This window comes from Lissotriton vulgaris, chromosome 3_2 (assembly GCF_964263255.1).
Source record: "Lissotriton vulgaris chromosome 3_2, aLisVul1.2, whole genome shotgun sequence".
NCBI lineage: Eukaryota > Metazoa > Chordata > Amphibia > Caudata > Salamandridae > Lissotriton > Lissotriton vulgaris.
The window spans coordinates 192,609,328-192,629,400 of NC_141690.1; the positions used below are offsets into that span (position 1 = coordinate 192,609,328).

Consider the following 20,073-nt stretch of genomic DNA (forward strand, 5'->3'; position numbering starts at 1 on the left):
CCTATGTTCATGTAATCACATAAGATGTGTGTTCATTGTGGTAGAAAACAAAACTCAGCATGCCAGTCATACTCCTGATGGCAACAATGTTGTACAAGCGCACTGATGGTCGCATACAGTTAATCTGTCAATAATAAGTAGATGACTGCTTAAAACACTTACCCAGCTCTGTGTGGGAAGGTAGCCTCACCTCAACCGGCAACAGCTCGGATTATGAGGCCCCGCTCTAGACATGTGAATAAAGATAATCTAAGGGGAACGATAATTATCATATTCAATCATATGGTATATGTTATTTAAAAGAAACTCGGTTGTCAAATTCACCCCGATAACGTCTACCGCGAGGATGACCAAAGTGGGGGGCACACTCAACACTCTGGCCTTTGTGACCCATCCTCTGGTTGTTGTAAAGGTGTTTAAATACAACTATGCTGCATAAGTCATATATACTACCCATGTGGCTAATGTATTAAGCCACCACTGGTGGGTAGTGAAACTAGGTGATACCTCAAATACCTATTATCAGAGGAGCCAATAAGATAAATATTGATTTACCAACTACGACCATCTCCACATTGGTAATCTTCAAAATGCTCCATAAAAGGTCCACCATCTCCACATTAGTAATCTTCAAAATGCTCCATAAAAGGTCCATTTTTAGATCACTAGTACCCTTAGTACCTGGTTTGTTGGAGCCTGCTATGGATTTATTGTTGGCACCATCTTCTGATAAGGCTGCCCTATCTTGCCTTCAAAAATAGAAATACAAGACCCGGATCATGATCCCTCTTTTCTACGTTTAGACCCTGTTCCAGACTCAGTTATAATCTTTGCGACCCGTGAATACATGCTACAGCCCCTTCATTCACTGTTCCTCCTGATAAGGAGAGTAGGAATTTGGACTCTGGGAAGAAAGGTATGTGGTATTTCCTCTGTCACAATGAAAGTGGCCAGCTCTTGTGCTCATCTGGAATAATATGACAGGTCTCTTAGTGATTCGGTCCAACAATTTATAGAGAATCTTCCAGGAGACAGACATAAAGACTTCCAGGAGACCATCACTGAGGGGATGATGGTGTCAATTCAAATCATCAGTGCTGCAGCTAATACTTCCGGACTTGTAGCTCATGGGTATTGTCACAGCCTACCTCTCCATTGTTTATTGTGGCTCAGTCTTATGAGGCTAAAACCAGAATCACAGCAGCACATTTTAAATATCCCTTTTTTAGCAAATACATTGTTTGGGTTTTATGCTGATGGTGATATGTCTCGCATGTAGACAAAACTGGATACCCTAAGAGCCGTTGAACTGGAGAAAAAAGGAATTATGATTATAAGACACTCTTATAGACCTTATGACCGATGGTGCTACCAACAGAGGGTTCAGACCCCTCATTGGCTTCAGGGGAATCAACAACAACAGCATCATCAGTTACACAGACCAAAACAGCACAGACATCAGCTAAGAGGTAGAAGAGGTCAGCAAAAATCTGCCCAAACAAGAAAACCAATTATTTGAGGTAAACAATGAGTTAAATCTTCCCCCTCTTCTGTTATCCACTCTGGTAGGGGGAAGCATGACATCTTTCCTGCAAGAGTGGCAAAGAATAACCACCAACAAATGGGTTCTGAATGTTGCAGAGCATGGATACTGTCTCAGATTAAAGTGTCCACCACCATCTATTCTGCCAAAACAGCCATCCTTATTCCAGTGGGAAAAACTGCAACAAGAAGTTTCCATCCTCTTGCAGAAACACAAGGTGGCAAAAGTTCCTTCTCACCTGAAAGAAATGGGAATTTATTCTTGTTACTATCAGGTGAAAATGAAAGGGCCCCAAAAACGGGTACAAACCTCAAGAAAGCGAAACAAGTGGGTTTGCAAAGAAAAATTCTGAATGATTGCTCTTCATCAGATCTACCCTCAACTGGCTATGCTCAAAACACCTACATGATGCCTATTTTCACATCCAGATAACCAAGAAACACTGAAATTCCTTGACGTTTATTGTAGTAAAAGACAATTCAAAGTCCTTTTCTATGACTCCAAATCTGCACTGCAAACTTTCGCCAAATGTATGCTGGTTGTAGCAGGAAAATGAAAATCTTTGTCTATCCATATCTGGACGATTGGCTCATCAAGGCATCTTCCTATCATCAAGCAACTCAATATTATCATCTAACCATCATGAGAATCATCCACTGGGTCTGCGTGTGAATAGCGAGTAATCTATCTTGTATCCTGTTCAATCCCTGCACTACCTGTGTGCAATTCTTGACCCAGGGCGCACAAAAGCGTCACCTGGGCCTTCTCGAACAGGAAGTTACAGCTCTCTTGGCCAAGGGAGCCATCGAGTGCATTCCTGTCCCAGAAGTAGGTCGTGGTTGTTACTCCCACTACTATCTGGTACCCAAGAAGGACAAGGGCTTGCGCTCTATCTTAGATCTCAGCAACGTCAACCGCTTCTTCTGGAAGGAGAAGTTCAAGATGTTGAACCTCGCTCATGTATTGTCTGCCCTGGAGACTGGATGGTAGCGTTGGACTTGCAGGATGCTTATTTTCACATCGCCCCCCCCCAGCGTTACTTGCAGTTCACGGGAGGCCACAAGCATTTGGTGTGGTACTTCAACAAACAGGGTGGGGTGGGGTTGTGGACCCTATGTCAGGACTGCCCTCCTCCTCTGGACATGGCTGGAACATCTGGGCATATCCCTGGTGGTTCAACACCTGGCAGGTTACCTGAATGCCAGGGCGGACAAACTCAGCCACAGGTGCATGATGGATCACAAATGGCGTCTTCACTCAGAGGTGGTGCAAGGTCTGTTTTGACAGTGGGGAGAGCCTTGGTTAGATCTATTCGCCACCTAAGAGAACTCGCAGTGTCAGGAATTTCAAAGGCGGCACTCGCTACGCAACGCTTTTCATCACAAGTGGAATTGCTGTCTGTAGTACGCCTTTCCGTCTATACCACTTCTGCCCAGAGTGCTGAAGAGGATCAGGCGCGACTGGGCCCAAGTCATCCTTGTGGCTCCAGATTGGGCACAAAGAGTCTGATATCTCGAGCTGCTCAGCATGACCATCGATCCTCTGATCTGTCTGCCTCTTCAGGCGGATCATCTGTCGCAGCAGCAGGGGACAGTCCTCCACCCGAACCTGTCCAGCCTCCACCTCCTTGCATGGAGATTGAGCGGCGGCAGTTGATGTCTTTCGACCTGCCTCCTGAAAGTGGAACAAATTTGTGGCATGGTGAACAGCAAATGCTATGGAGCCCATTTCTGCCCCTCTTTCTGAGGTTCTCTTGTTTCTCCTTTTTTGGCCAAGAAGGGCTTTGCTCTGGGCACTATCAAGGGCTATCACTCAGCCATCTCTTTTCAAGTCTCCGGTTGTTAATTCTTACTTGAAAGGCATGACTCATCTCTTTCATCCTATTCCCTTTGTTATGCCTCAGTGGGATTTGAATCTAGTCTTTACCTAGTTAATGTGCGCTCCCTTTGAGCCACTTCACAACTGTCCTTTGAGGCTTCTGAAGCTTAAAACTACATTCCTGGTAGCCATCACATCTGCCGGAAGAGTGAGTGAGCTCCAGGCTCTTTTATCCAAGCCGCCTTTCCTGTCTGTCCAAGTAGTTCTCAGGACTCGTCCATCCTTCCTTCCTAAGGTTGTCACAGCCTTTCATATCAAGCATACCATCACTTTGCCCACCTTCTTTCCACCTCTGCATCCTTCGAACGAGGAAGAGGGGCTCCACTGTCTAGACCCAAAACGTGCGTTTTCCTTGTATTTGGACCACACCAAACAGTTCCGGGTGGATGACCAGCTCTTTGTTGGCTATGTGAGCGCCAAGAAAGGTTGGGCCGTGCACAAGCGGACTATCTCCCGATGGGTCATCTTGTGCATCAAAGCCTGGTATTCTCTGGCATTGAAGGAGCCTCCAGTGGGGCTGCATGCCCATTCCACCAGGACGACGGCAGCAACTACTGCTTTGGGGCAAGGAGTTCCTCTGAATGACATCTGTCAGGGCTTCGTTGCACACACTCTGGAAACACTAGTTTCTTGACAGTCAAGTCCAGAGAGACAACTTCTTTGGCAGTTCTGTTGTCCAGGACTTTCTGGTGTGATCTTGGGTCGCAGACCCACCTCCGGAATTGGTATTGCTGGGATGTCTATTCTAAGGTAAGGAATCTATAACTAACATGTTTCTGTCAGATGAACAAGTTACTTATCTTCGGTAACAATATATCTATAACAAATATAGGTTAGTTATAGATTCCTTACCTCCCCACCCATCCCCGTTCTGTGAACTAATTTCTACGGTTAAGGATATCCTTTCAGGACCCTAGTTTTGTGCACCAGTGGTCAGTGTTTTGCATTGCTCTGCATTTCTGGCATGGAAAGTCGTGTACAGAACTGCTATCAGCGTGCAAGGGCGGCGTCTAAGTAGCTGCTGCGACATCATCCCGGCAACCACGATGCCAATGACAGACGCGGAGCCGACCGACGCCACCTTTTCGACGCTCAGAGGTACTGCTGATGAAAAAATGTCCAGATCTAGTCTGATGCCTGGGGGTAATTCTAAGGTAAGGAGTCCATCAGGCAGCCATTTCTCGCTTTAGGAGGTCATCCAAGACAACATCACTATGGTCTGCTAGACTCATTAAGCAATTTCTCAAAGGATTATTCAGAACATTTCCACCAGCGAGGCCTCCTGCCCCTCTTTGACAGCTCAACATTGTGCTTTTACAGTTAATGAGAGATCAGTTCGAGCCTATCCAGAGCTGGTCTGCGGTCATGGCAGAAGTGTCATTTTAGCATAGTGTGCCAACATTTTACTTAGTGTGTTTTAGTCTCTTATTTGCCTTGGTGCCCTAAGTATATTTTAACTTACGTTTTTAATCAGCGGCGTCAATCTCGGCCCACTGCGGCTCTGCTGTAGTGGAGAGAGTGTTGGCCTTCCAAACTCGCTTTACTTCCGGTTTAGGCGGAGGGGGATTAGCATCCTAGTGGCACTCTATCACTACAAAAGCTGATGCTTGTACAGCCGCTCAGCTGCAAAGCTGGTCTGCAGTCTCGGCAGAAGTGCCATATGAGAATGGTGTGCCAATGTTTTATTTAGTGTATTTTATTTAGGGCCAGATGTAGGTAGGCAAATACCGGTCGGTAACAGCCGAAATCCGGTAATTTCGGCTGTTACCGACCAGTATTTGGAAAATGAGATGTAGGTGGGCATTTTACTGTTTCGGTAATTTACCGATTCGGTATTTTAAGGAATTGGTAAATTACTGATTCCTTAAAATACCGAATCGGTAAATCACCGATTTTGCTATGTAGGGAGCACTCAAATGAGTGCTTTTCCCCTTTTAGGATTCGTTATTTAGTACCAACTACAAGTTGGTGGTAAATAATGAAAATCTTGGAAAAAGCATTTTTTTCCAACAGTGCCATGTTGCAGACATACATGCTCTCAGGGCATGTATGTCTGCAACATGTGCACATGTGAGGGGTGCAACAGGGTGTCAAAGTGACACCCTGCCACCCTTCAATGTTTCCCCTTTTGCCGAATCGGTAAATACTGATTCGATAATTGACATTCATTCCTATGGGCCTCCAGGCCCATAGGAATGAATGCCAATTACCGAATCGGTATTTACCGATTCGGTAATTACCGAAACTTACCGATTCGGTAATTTTTTCGGTAAAATTACCTACATCCCATTTGCCTGTTCTTAAATACCGAACCGGTATGATTCGGTATTTAAGAATCGGTAATCTGGGATTACCTACATCGGGCCCCTAGTCTCTTGTTTGCTTTGGTGCTCTAAGTATATTTTAACGTACCTTTTTAAGCAGCGGTGTCGCACTCTGGTCCACCACGGCTCTGCCTTTTGTAGTCGCCCTTCCAAACTCGCTTAACTTCCGGTTTAGGCGGAGGGGGGTTAAGAGGCTAGTGGCGCTCTATCACTTCAAAAGCTGATGCTTGGACAGCCGAGCGCATCACTGACGTGCCAAAGGCAAGTCTGTCTGCTCCCGTCCAGGGCCTGGGGCCTGAACCCCTGCCTTTTAATACCCAAAGAAGATTTTACTCTGCTATTGAACTCAGGAAACTAGCCCAGGCTTTTCACACGGGATGCGATAACTCCATTGAGGTAGGTGGCCTTCAGTTCACATGCATTGGTTGTGGGTATACACTCAGTCTTTCCAGAAACAAGGCTAGAGGCTGCAAACCAAAACCTAAAAATACAATTCACTCTTTCCATTAACTACCGCTCCCTAACTAAAAACAAACAGATCTTTAACATTATTAGTGATCAACAAACTGACGCGCTTTTCTTGATCGAGAAGTGGCTCATTGAAACCTCTACCCCAGAGATTTTAGATGCCATACCCAATGGATATGGTATTGTTTAACAAGAACACCTGTCCCAGAGAGGAGGAGGCGCTGCTATTATTTTTAGGCTCACAGTAAAATGCTCTCTTAGCAAGGTGTCCATTGATGAATGTGAGGCTGCTCTTTCCTCACTGACGCTTACAAGCACCTGCACTTGAAAAGGACTTCTAAACTATCGCCCACCAGGGCCTGCAACCAAGTGTATATCATCCCTGGTGGACTTCACTTCTCAACTGGCAGTTTATCATCATAAGTATATTATCCTTGGTGACCTCACCCTTCACTTTGAAGAAAGATCTTGTAAGGGGGCTAGGTCTCTTATCAATGACCTTGAAAACTCTCCATGTGGCACAGAGTCTCTGTCCCCACTCACATGAAAGGTCATACCCTAGATCCGCTTTTTTCGAATTTTTCCACTTTGATGGCGGCCACCCCCATCATAGTCCCCTGGTCAATGATAACCTTCTCTTTTCCACTTCGTGGAGCGGCAGCTGTGTTCTGGGGGCTGCACTGCAAGACTACCTGCCCCAGGATCCCTTGAGCATCACCTGCACCTGGAGCAGCCCTCCCTTCCCGCCCGGAGCAATTTAAATCCAGCTTGCACCTCCCGCTTCGCGGGAGACGCTTCGTGGAGTGGCGGCTGTGTTCTGGGGGCTGCATTGTGAGACTACCTGCCCCAGGATCCCTTGAGCGTCACCAGGACCTGGAGCAGCCCTCCCTTCCCGCCCGGAGCAATTTAAATCCAGCTCGCGCCTCCCGCTTCACGGGAGACGCTTTCATGGAGCGGCAGCAGTGTTCTGTGGGCTGCACTGCGAGACTACCTGCCCCAGGATCCCTTGAGCCTCACCAGCACCTGGAGCATCCCTCCCTTCCCGCCCGGAGCAATTTAAATCCAGCTCGCGCCTCCCTCTTCGCGGGAGACGCTTCGTTGAGCGGCGGCTGTGTTCTGGGGGCTGCACTGCGAGACTATCTGCCCCAGGATCCCTTGAGCGTTACCAGCACCTGGAGCAGCCCTCCCTTTCCGCCAGGACGACGTAAAGGTCAAACGGCACTTCCGCCCCGTGGACACGCGCGGGCGCGAGCCGGGCTAAGCCCGGGCAAAGGGCGGGCTGTCTGTGGCCATCCGGGGCCAGAGGAGGCTGGGCTGGGCCCCCCCTTACCTCCGAACAGCTGGGCACAGGACAATAAGCTACTTGCAGTAGTATTGTGTATGGGACAATTTACGTGATCCAACAGACTGGATTGACATATATTGGCATCTATCCTTAAGGTCTGGCTTCATTAGTGATTTCTTGTTGATTTGAATCCCCCATTACGCCCTAACCTGTATTAAGTGAATCAGATGGGGAAAAGGAAGTCTATGGAAGGGGGAGGAGCAGCTCCATCAAAAAGAGGGAAAAACTAAAGAATGTTACACATGCGGCCAGTAATTGTGTCCTAACAAGGATTGAGACAATTGTAAGTGAATGCGAGGAAGTTTTGGGGGTTAACAACTTAATCCCCTCAGCCGCAACTAATGTCCCACCTGATGAGGCCCCAGTCGGGGCAAAGAGAAAAGTAATCCCAGCAATATTTAGTAAAAGAACACCTTTATCTAACGCCATTGGAGAGGTACATAGGAGAGAGGAGGATACACCAGTACCACTTCCTATAGTGCAGAATGTTAGTGAAGCAGCTGGTGATATTCCCAAAGCTAGTTCAGATGCGGACTTAGCTAAGGCCCATATCCGGTGCTCCAATAGATACGACATCTTGGAATTTATTGGTGAGGACAACTTACCCAAGCCCCTGATTAAAGATAAAGAAATGCTACCTTTATGTAACAGAGAGACCTGTAATGCCTGTTCTACCAATATTAGCAGCATATTGCAAATAGTAGATCTTCTTGAAAAAGAATTAGCTTCACTAAGTAAGGAGGTGGAGGTTTTAAGACATAGTCGATCTAACTCTCCTGCCACCTCTCTATTAACCGATTCTAGCTGTGGCCAAAGACCCTGTACTGCTGTGGTCCCCTCTCCACTTCCCTTGCCCTGTAGTGTTAACAACAGACCGCGGTTAGGGGTCACTGAGGGAGAGGGGCAGAGGCCAGCACCAGGGAAAGGCCTAACTGTCCCGGTAAATCTAGTGCCATTCCTTGGTACAACAGGGACCTATCTCTAGGAATTAGGCGAGCAGTACCAGAAAAAGAGACCCCTACAGGTAACGTTCATAGTAGTGCCCCGATAAGGGAAGGTCAGGGCACCAATTTGAGACCAGGCTTACGCATGGGAAACACCCCTTTAAAGAACCCTCTTCCCAAGATATATATGACTAAGGTTCCCAGGTTAGTAAGTAACATCAACCACAAGAGTAGTGATTCCCTCAAAAACAAAGTGATACATGTTAGGGGCTGCAGGTCGGTGATTAGAGAGGATTTGGCAGGGGTAAGAAGGGTCAGCCTGGGAAGCTCCAAGACGGACTGTATTGAGATTCAGTTATTCAGTGCTGTCATTGCTAAAAATCTAGTGGAACTCAAATTTCGCACTCTCCCATTCTGCAATTCAGTTTCGCTGTACCCCACAATGGTCATCAGGGGGTGAGGGGATAGAGTCTGGCCTAGGCTTGGTTGATTGACTAGATGAGCCCCTGATTATGGTTCCCAGCCAGGAAGCAGAGGATAGGCCATGTGAGGACGAGCTTGCCTGCCCAAGTGTTCTAGAGATGGGTAGATCTGCGGGGGGGGGGGGTACGAATGACACACACAGTGGGGATGGAAGCAACATAGGAACAATTTGTCTCCTTTCATGGAACATTGCAGGGCTAGAAAAAAAATGCTTCTACCAGAATGGAATAACTTTATTCAGGAACAAGATATATGTTTATTCCAAGAGACCTGGAGTCTGGTCCCTTTACACAAATCTGGGTTTGCAACATACTTTATTCCAGCGCTAGGTACAAGGAGGGGTCGACCCTCCCAGGGGTCTCCATAATTGGCTTAACATCTCTTTAAATTGGTTTATAACTACGCATACTACCCCATCTAATGACATCTTACATCTGATGGTGAAAGGTCCCCCAAATAGGCTATTATTGCAGCTCTTAAATCTGAATTGTCCATCTTACCCCCTAACTCAGTCATTATAGTGTGGGAGATTTTAACTGCACATTCGAACCGCTTAGTGAGGAGGATGTGCTGGGTACAAGGGAGCAGGACAGCAAATTTGCCATTCCATTGCTTAACCTCCCCCCAATTAAAAAGTGGACGCAACAAGCCATACAATTGAACGCCATATCCGTGGAGTTTAATTTGAGAGCTGTTAATGGGCGTACACGCTCCGATCTTAAAGGGGCTAAAAAATATAATAGGCATAGCTGCCCATCGCGGATTGACTATATTTTTTTAGACATCCGACTTTTGGAGAGATCTAATAGACATGGAGGTGAAACCAACCCAGGATAGCGACCACAATCCACTGTGCATGCAACTAACAACTGGACGATCTCTAAGTCTGCAAATTTGGTGAGGACACTGACAAAAGAGGTAGTTCCCTCCCATTGCAACCGACGCCTCAAATGGCATAAGGTCGCTTGTCAAGAGATTAAATTGGCAAACATTAGAGAGCTCATCGAGCAGAAATCATTGGAGCTTGGGGCTATTATTGCTGCTACAGAGACCATAGTGCCCTCTCCCCTTCCCAAATTTTATCAGAGGGCGATCGATGGGTTGGGGGAGTTCTCCGCCGTTCCGGACCCTAGCAATCAGAGTACCAACAGGAAACAGCATCCTAGGTCTTCTAACCTGTGGTACTCAGACGTTTGCAGGGAAAAGAGGCGGAGCCTTTCCCTGGCCTTAAAAAGGGCCAATCCCCTTCTGATAAGACTAGCAATAAGGGAGTATGCCAGGGCAGTCGACCTAGCTAAACGCAACAGGGAAGAAGGAACTTAAAGCTGCTTCTCTATTAAAAGATCCTGCAGTATTCTGGGAAATACTTAATAAAGGCAGCTGAAAGGGGACTGATCCGATTCCTAACCACATCGCGGAACATGAATGGCATGCCCATTTTCTTGCCCTGTACTGCGATAAAGAAACAGCTATGGTAGAGTCTAATGGATCTACCCCAGTATCGGTCGGGGTTCCTAGTCCAGAATACTGAATAGAGGGGGCTAATCTAGATGAATCTTTTGAGCTCAGCGAGGTTTCTTCTGCCATAGCTTGGCTAGCAGCTGGAAAGGCAGCTGGCCCTGACGGCCTTCCTGGTGATCTACTCCTACTTGAAGTCAAAGTGTGGGCAGACTTCATCCTCCTTATAATGAACCTGATAGCCAGAGGCTACCCTGTTCCGGACTTCTGGAAAGGGGCAGAGGTGGTCACGATATATAAAAAGGGCAACAGGGAGGATCCTGCTAACTACAGGCCGATCAGTTTGATCGATGTAATACAAAATACAAAATACAAAATACAAAAAGTGGTTGGCAGTGTCCTCCTATCGCATTTTCAGGTGGGATTCAGGAAGAAAGTTGGGTCGATTGACCAAGTGTTCAGATTCTGCACTCTACACTGGAAAGTGGTATCTATCGGGAAGGGTAGCCTATATCTGGCTTTCATCGATCTGAAGACCACATTCGATCTCGTCCCCCAGGCCAAGTTATGGCAAGTCCTGTATGACCTAGGGATTCCCCCCATGATTCTTGACTTTGCCAAACGTCTACATGAGGGGAATTACGCCAAGATTAGGTGGGGTAATCAAGGTCAGTTAACAGGAAGGGTGGCAGTGAATAGGGGGGTACGCCAGGGTTGTGTTTTGGCTCCAACCTTGTTCTCTCTCTTTGTAAATGGGGTGGTGGACCATTTGAGAGAGGTTCCATCTGATGCCCCAACCCTGGCCTGGGAGAAAACTCCCACCCTCCTATTAGCAGATGATGCGCTTCTGGTCTCAAAAACACCTGTAGGCCTACAGAAACTGTTAGATAGGTTTAGCCTTTTCTGTAACCTACGGGGCCTATCAATCAATACTGACAAAGCGAAATTGATGACACTCTCCCCTTCCGAACGTTTGAAGATTAGTATCAACCTGAACGGCACCCCTTTGGAAACCGTAGAGTCGTTTGACTACTTGGGGATTAGGTTGAAAAATCAAATTAAATGGAACACTCACTTAGCTAAAATGTTCCTTAACCATAGAAGGGTAGCGGGAGCCATTTAAAGGGAACAGCGCCTCCCAGTTAGCAGACCAGTAGGCCCAGCCCTCGTGGTCTACGAGGGCAAGGCACTCCCTTCGGCTCTCTATGGGTTGGAGCTATGAGGATTCGAAGATGTCTGTGAGCTCAAGAAATCTGAAAATAAGTTCCTCAGGGGCTTGGTATCTCTGCTTCTCTCCACCCCTCTGACTCCGCTTCGTAGTGACCTGGGAAGACAGTCCTTTACAAACATCGCTAGACTACGTCCCTTATTGTTCTGGGTACGCCTAAGAAGGACCCCTGAACTGGAAATTATGCTGCTGCACTGAGCGAGCTTATCAATCTAGATATAGGAAACAAGATTAAGTGGATTTGTAATCTAAGAAAGTTGGTAAAAGAAATAGGGTTTGAAGAAGCTTGGGTAATCCAGAACGTGCCGGCAAAGCAAATTGTAAAGAAGGCTTATTGGGAATGGGTGATAGAGATGGAGGCACGAAAACCTAACCGAGGGGCTCTTACTGCACAGTTTCTAGAGCATAAACCAGCTGCAAAATTTGAGCATTATCTTGATTTTATACAATCTTCCTGCGATAGATTGTTGTACATGAAGTTTAGGCTAGGAACGCTCCCACTCAACGATATGGTAGCAGGTTGGCGGAAGCATAGCTTGGTATCTGTGAGCTGCCCAGGCTGCCATGCACCATCTGAATCGCTCCCACATTTCCTCTTTGCTTGCCCCGCTTATAGGGCTGTAAGGAGGAAATGGTTGAAACCTACATGCAAAAATCTTGGGTTTACGGACTATAGGGCAGCATTACGCATATTCAAATCTGATACTTCTTCTTTTCGTATGATCTGTGCGGTAGCAAAGTACTTGGGTAATGCCTGGCTGTTACGTTCCAAGATGCTAAAAAATAGCAAGAACTAGCATCTATAGGCTCCCTATTCTGTTTATATACCAACTGTAAATGCAATTGTTTTTATTGTACATAGTGTAAAAATTCCTTTTAACAGATTTTTAGACGTTTTTACCTTGTGATTGTTGTATGAATTTATCGGGTTAATTATTGTATGAATTGCTGGATTTATTTTTCCAAAATATATTTTGTTCATACTTTTATGATATTTTATATCGAATAAAGTAAATACAACACAACACTTCCTGACTCAACTTCCCAGTGCGATAAGGATTCTATTGTGCTTTCTAGGAAATGGGCCAAGAATGACACCCAGACTTTCACCAAGGTACTGTTAACCTCTCCCCCAACGTAGGTGAGAATGTGGATCAGGAAGACAGGAATGTCAATCACTGAATCAGTGAAGCTTTAGATACCATAGCCCCCTTAGCTCCTAAACTTCTGACACACACCTCTCCCCCTGCACCCTGTTTCAATGATGAACTAGTGGCAGCCAAGTAAGTTTACAAATGCCTGGAACGTACCTGGTGGATGGATTATAACCAGAGCTGTCGCTCCAACCTCAAATTGGTACTTAAACAATATCACAAGCTAATTAGAAAGATGCGGAGAGAGTTCTATGCACAGAAGATCGATAGATCTAATAACTCTACTAAATAACTCTTCACTGTACTCAAATCCCTGTCCTCTCTCAATAGAGTCTCCACCTTGGGACTCCCTCTCAAAATACTTGCAATAACATTGCTCACTTTTTCCCCACTATATTAGTTCCATTTCTGATACGTTCCTACCAAAAGCCAAGGAACGCAGTGCCACATTAGGAATAACAGATAACTTATTCAACTGAAACTGACCCAATGCGGACAACGGTCTGACCTCTGCCTTAATATTGCTCGACCTGAGTGCAGCCTTTGACACCGTATCCCACGGCCTCCTGATTCAGAGGGTAGGGGAATGCGGGGACGGTGGTCTGGCACCAAGATGGCTTTCTTCCTTCCTGTCCAACTGCACCTTTCAAGTAGCTCAGAGACCTTTCACTCTGAGACATTGACTCTTTTGCAAGGAGTTCCCCAGGGCTCCATTATGAGCACCACTCTATTTATTATTTGCATTCACCCTCTAGCAGAGCTCATTGAAAGACATAATGGCAAATTAGTATCATATGCTGACGACACACAATTGATTGTGACTCTCTCTCAGCATGAGGACGGTTTGGCACACCAGTTCAAATAAAGCTCAACACCAATAAAAAAGAGATCATGATCATAGGCAAGGTTCCATAATATGGTCAACGACGTGGTGGCCGGACATAGTGGGCCAGATTCCATGAAATGGCTGGCACTGGTGAAGCTTGTAATATGCTCAGCGGGACTGCGCCAGTCCCGCTGAACATCTTAGATTGTAGCGCAGCTATGGCACTGCCAGGGCACAGTTGTTCCCTGCGCAGCCGGTGGTCCTCTGCTGCAACAACTTTCAAAGTCGTAATGCAGCAGATGGTGGACCGCCACTGTGAGTCTGGAGATCAAAAGACCGCCAGACTCCAAATCAGGCCCTTAGGTCCTGACACAAAATATGAACCAGACTAGTTTTTCAGCCTAACTCGTGGACTCAATTTCTTGTTTTGCAAACACAAAAAGTGAAAAATCTTGATCCATTTTTGTTTAAAATGTAATTATAAAAGGTCTGGTAATTTTTACAAGCAAATTCTTGAAATGTGTAAATAATATTTTCGCAAAATGCACCAGAAACACTTCTAATATGCCTGATTTAGATCTCAGTAGACTGTATACTCATCACAACGGCCACCGGTATCCCGTCCTCCGAAATGTAAATCCCTTTGTATCCCATGGGATTTATATTTCGTCAGACGGGTTATCTGTCACGTTGTGACGGAGTAACCCTCACGCCGAAATCTAAATCAGGCAGTAATTATTCAGAATATAGGGAATAATTTAGAGTTTGGTGATGGGATGCCTGTCACAAACATGATATCCTATTTGCCATATTTCAAGTGAATTATATCTTATGTCACTTGTACTATGACAGACAGGATATCTGTCACGTTTGTAACGCAGCATCCCATCGGCCAAGCTCTTACTCAGGCTCTTAATGACTTTGGGCCTGATTTAAAGTTTGACGGGCGGGTTACTCTGTAAAAAACGTGACAGATATCCAGGCCACCATATTACAAGTGCATTATATCATATGGCACATGTACAACGATGACAGGTCATCTGTCACGTTTGTGATGCATTATCCCACCTGTCAAACTCTAACTTAGGCTACCAATGAGTTCGGCGGGCGGGTAACCCTGTAACAAACGTGATGGATATCCGACCGCCGTATTACAAGTAAGTGCATTATATCATATGGCACATGTACTACGACGACAGGTCATCTGCCACGTTTGTGATGCATTATCCCATCTGCCAAACTCTAACTTAGGCTACCAATGAGTTCGGCGGGCGGGTAACACTGTAACATACGTGATGGATATCCGACCGCCGTATTACAAGTAAGTGCATTATATCATATGGCACATGTACTACGACGACAGGTCATCTGCCACGTTTGTGATGCATTATCCCATCTGCCAAACTCTAACTTAGGCTACCAATGAGTTCGGCGGGCGGGTAACCCTGTAACAAACGTGATGGATATCCGACCGCCGTATTACAAGTAAGTGCATTATATCATATGGCACATGTACTACGACGACAGGTCATCTGCCACGTTTGTGATGCATTATCCCATCTGCCAAACTCTAACTTAGGCTACCAATGAGTTCGGCGGGCGGGTAACACTGTAACAAACGTGATGGATATCCGACCGCCGTATTACAAGTAAGTGCATTATATCATATGGCACATGTACTACGACGACAGGTCATCTGCCACGTTTGTGATGCATTATCCCATCTGCCAAACTCTAACTTAGGCTACCAATGAGTTCGGCGGGCGGGTAACACTGTAACAAACGTGATGGATATCCGACCGCCGTATTACAAGTAAGTGCATTATATCATATGGCACATGTACTACGACGACAGGTCATCTGCCACGTTTGTGATGCATTATCCCATCTGCCAAACTCTAACTTAGGCTACCAATGAGTTCGGCGGGCGGGTAACACTGTAACAAACGTGATGGTATTACAAGTAAGTGCATTATATCATATGGCACATATAACACAGTGAACCGGGTATCTCTCACTTTTATGAGGGAGTAACCCGTCTGCTGAACTCTAAATGAGGCCCTAATACTGACAAAACGTACATGAATAAGCAAGTAAAACAGAATTGACACATGCAAAAATGGAACGATTTACCTTTTTAAGAGTTTGCTGATGGTATTGTATTTTTTACAGGGAAGTTAAAGGAAGTAGTTAGCATATCACCAAGAGCGTTATTTGTTTCATCCAAGGACAGTACATTTTTAGCAGCAGGTAAGATTATATATTATCGTGCTTTGTAAATCAGTTAAATGCAAGTGACCTATTGTATATTGTGTCCCATTCTGCTTCATATCGTGCACCCCTCTCCTTAAACTACTACTCCTTTCACCGAGTATCAAAGGTGCTATCTGGTTGAAAGGAGGGGTACTGAGCCCAGCAACATACAATGACTTATCGTGTAGTCAATTTGCGTATTGAAATTAAGTTAAATGGCATGGATTATTGTGGCAACATTTTGAAGGTAGGCCCGTTTTGCGCCCAGACATGGACTTTCCTGTCAATCTGCACTGACTAACATATGTCCTCCAATTACTTATAGACTGATGAATAGATCATTTCTAAACACGTGGTGCATGTTAAACTCCAATTACTACAGATTGACCCAAGTCTTTGAATTCAAATTGATTAAACCCATAGCCTATAAACATCGACCCTTAGGAGGTCAGCGTTTATAGTTCACTGCATTTAGGAGCCATCGTTGTTATGCATTATTTCTGCAGTACTGCAAGAAAAGAAGGGATTACCTTACCTACCACTCTTCTGCAAAAACGCACAAAAAAGACGTGGTAGCAAGGGTGATCTATGAGCGAAAATATTGCAAGCCTGTGACTGCAGATCAAAAACATATGCCATGTCGCGCATTCAGTGGGGTTTGAGTCCTTTGAACAGATACAGTGAGCAGTCAGGGTGTAGACGCAGCTTTTTCAGGCTACATACTATCATCTTACCTTTCAACTTGCAACCAATATTTTTTCTGACAATCATCCAAGGGAAATCCACATGAAAGAGAGGTGTTCTTAAGTGTTAATTCGTGTTTTGAAGGATCCAATTCAGATAGCACAGGTCATTCTTGCAATGGGCCCATCTTCATATACCCACGAGGTTATAATGAACCACAAACGTAGAAATCCTGTTGGCCTTCAAAACGGAACAGCGAAACCTGCACCACGAGCCACGATACTGGAAACCAGCAACCTTGGATGCTGTGGACTTTGGATGCTTACTGTTATCATTATCGAATTGGCTGATTGTAAATATCGTGGATATTAGAGTTCGGCCTCAGCCTGGTTCTGCTGTATATATTAGCGGAACTACCATACTTAGATTCAGTTTAATCGCTTTTTCCACTTGGACTTCTTTTATATATTAGATGAACATTATACATACACAGGTTTGTGTTCTATAACCTGGAGTGATTACCTGCAGAAGAGGTAACTTAACTGCGACTCTGTACAGACGTCTTTGAGAATCTGGACTACGCTTTAGATATCCGATCAGGTTTATCATTATACCAACTCACGAATGGAATTTGGTCCATCTAATATTCTACGTTTTTGCCCTGATGAAGTTCCTATAACAGGAACGAAACGCGTTGGCTGTTGTCCTGTGTTTTTATGAAGCAAAATAAAGAACTTTTGAAACAGACTGGCTGAATTGCGACTCCATCCCTGGTGCTGCCTCCACCTTCGTTGTAAATTTTGACCTCAGTCCTATGTCAAAACTATAGTGTATTTTATTCCAATGCACAGAGCCTATCAGGGATATAGGAACTACACTACAGTGTTAAACTGAACCTACAAGCTGTAGACGAGCTATCCACTTGATGAAAAAAGAGAGCCTCCTCATACTCCACCTCTTCCCAGCCACCGGCCACTTTGTTATGGACAAGCAATAACGCTTGTGTTAGGATTTCTTCTTTAATAACAATAACGAAAAGAAGACAGTGATTGGTAGTAGTTAATGACCAGTAGGATTCATATTGAAGTCAATGTTTCTGAGAGTGGAAATCTTCCTGGATTGACGCATACATGATGGATTATGTTAGTGCCATTTGGGTAGCACACGATATGCAACAGCATGGCCTTGTAGCACTGTCATTTGCCCTGCTTGCTTCACACAGCAAGCTGCTGTGGATCTCTGGCGACAGTATATTGAAAGAAAAATGCTAGAAAATGTAACATTTAGCTCCATTTATTAGCCCTTTTGTATTACCACTTTTTCATGGAGGAACTCCCAATACCCAACAGTCATCTCCGGAGGTCTGTGCTCACTTACTATTGCCTGCAAAACCAGGAAAATCTGATAAAGCTTCTAAATGTATGTTCTATTTAATGTCACCTGGCAGAGGGGTCTCTTCTTCGTTTTTCTCTATTTTAGCCTCCCTGCCTTAGAATGGCATTACGGCTTTTGGTACTTATAGGGGTCCCTGTTTCTTGGACAAGAAAGTCAAGGCAGATGCTTTTTATTAGGTCTGGGCGGTAAATTCCGTTCTGTTTGCAGAATTTGCGGAATTTGGGTAATTTCGCATTATGCGGAGAACGCAAAATTGCCCAAAATTCTGCGTTCTGCGAATTGTTTTGCTTGTTCGCATTCTCAAATGCGTTTTCGCAAGATATTTCCCCCGAGCATGCAAGCAGCGATTGCGAACAGTAAAAAAGCATCGCGAACAAGCAATTCCGCGTGTTTGCGGAATTTCTGTGTGGGAGCGGAGATTTTTTACCGTTTTGCGGAGATTTGCATAACGCGATTACGCAAATTCCACCCACCCCTACTTTTTATAACTGATTGGTGAGAAGCACAGTGAAACAAGTTAAGTTAAATAGAAAGACGAGAGGTGACATTAAACTTGAAAAGCGCTTGGGAGCTACTGAACCTAAGGGAAGGAAGGGTATGTGCTAACAAGAAAGACAATAGGGAGAAACAAGTGAAGGGGAGATAGATGCAAAGAAGCTGATAGAGAGTAACATTCTTTCATTGGTCAATAGGGACAGTGTTTGTGCCAAGTTGTTGTATTTAATCATATTATATTTGAGCAGTCACCCCTTAGGTAGGCAGTCTTATTACTTTATCACGTTTTGTGTATGGAGGTATTTATAGAGCCAATGAGAGTCTGCTAAGATCTTTCATGAGTCTGAATCCCTAGCTGGGCCAACTCAGCCTCTTATCCTTCTCAGACCAATAGTTTGACTACCATTAATGTGTATAAAATTAATGTCTGTCGTTCACAATAATTTGGCACTGAACAACTGTGGTACTAGTAGCTGTGTGCAAAAGTAAGGTATTATTACAAAAAAGTATTACTGTGCTTCCTGTCATTCAACTTTGTTCACCACTAAAAGGGCTTGCCAGACTGGTAACCCAGTAGTCTGATACATTCATAGCAGGAACCTGTGTTTAATCATTGATTCACAGACTCAAATTTCAGTGTCCATCAAGCTATTTATCCTTTCCCTGTCGATAAAAGGAGCCCCAATGAGATGAGTAGCAACACATAGTTGCCATCATTGCCAATACATCACACTATGGTCAGTGATCAAGAGCTTTAAAAAAAAACATGTTGTTCCATTAAATATTTTTATCTGCCCCATCCTGATTTTCATTTCTGCTTTGTTAAGATATCAGAGTGTCCTTCTATATCACAGTGGACATTATTTTTTATAGTGCCCTTTCTGCATTTTTCTCCCATCACTCCAAAGGTGTGACATTGTGCAGAACAGCCTCTGCTGTGCAGGTCCAACTGCATATCTGAGTGCCTAGTGATCCACGTTCAAACTGTCACACATAAACCATTTGTGTTCTTTGGAACACTGAGGCACAAGCGGTCTGTAAAGGAGAAGACTCCAGAAAACATGTCACACAGCTCTCCACAGCACAAAGCTAAAGACAGAACTTGTGCCACACCAGTGTTACTGACAAGGCAGGCTCTATAAACAAATCTAATAATGTGGCGATAGTTGTAAGTCACAGCATAACTGTGAGATAGGGCCTGGCAGGCAGTGGAAGACAAGGGGAGGAACGTGATCCAGAAGGCATCCACAGGGAAACATGGGGGCAGAGTGAGTATATAAAAAAGGTTGAATGCTGCTGGTGTGTGTGCTTGTGTATTTGAGAAATTGAGTAGGTGTGTGCTTGCATATGTGTACATGCTTGGGAAAGATTGTGTAATTTGTCTGCCCCTTCACGACCAGATGGTTTCACTCCTGTTATAACGGTGATTTTAATGTAAATGTAAATTGATACTTGTATAGCGCACTACCCACCCGCAAGGGTCTCAAGGCGCTTGTACGAATACCACTGTGGAACCCGTCCTGGCTTTCCCTGTGAGGCGTCCTCTCCTGGGCACCCCCAGGGTGAAGGCCAGGCATCCTTAGTATTGTGGGGGC

At 45.1% G+C, this 20,073-nt stretch overlaps 1 protein-coding gene across 1 annotated transcript in view; it reads left to right on the forward strand.

The window, feature by feature from the left end:
- Positions 1–20,073, forward strand: part of POLN (DNA polymerase nu) — a 2,377,116-nt gene that overhangs the window by 1,661,415 nt on the left and 695,628 nt on the right. Inside the window, exon 20 of the mRNA XM_086964459.1 lies at positions 15,824–15,901. Within this exon, the coding sequence (XP_086820585.1) occupies positions 15,824–15,901 (78 nt within the window). The remainder of the gene's footprint in view (positions 1–15,823; positions 15,902–20,073) is intronic.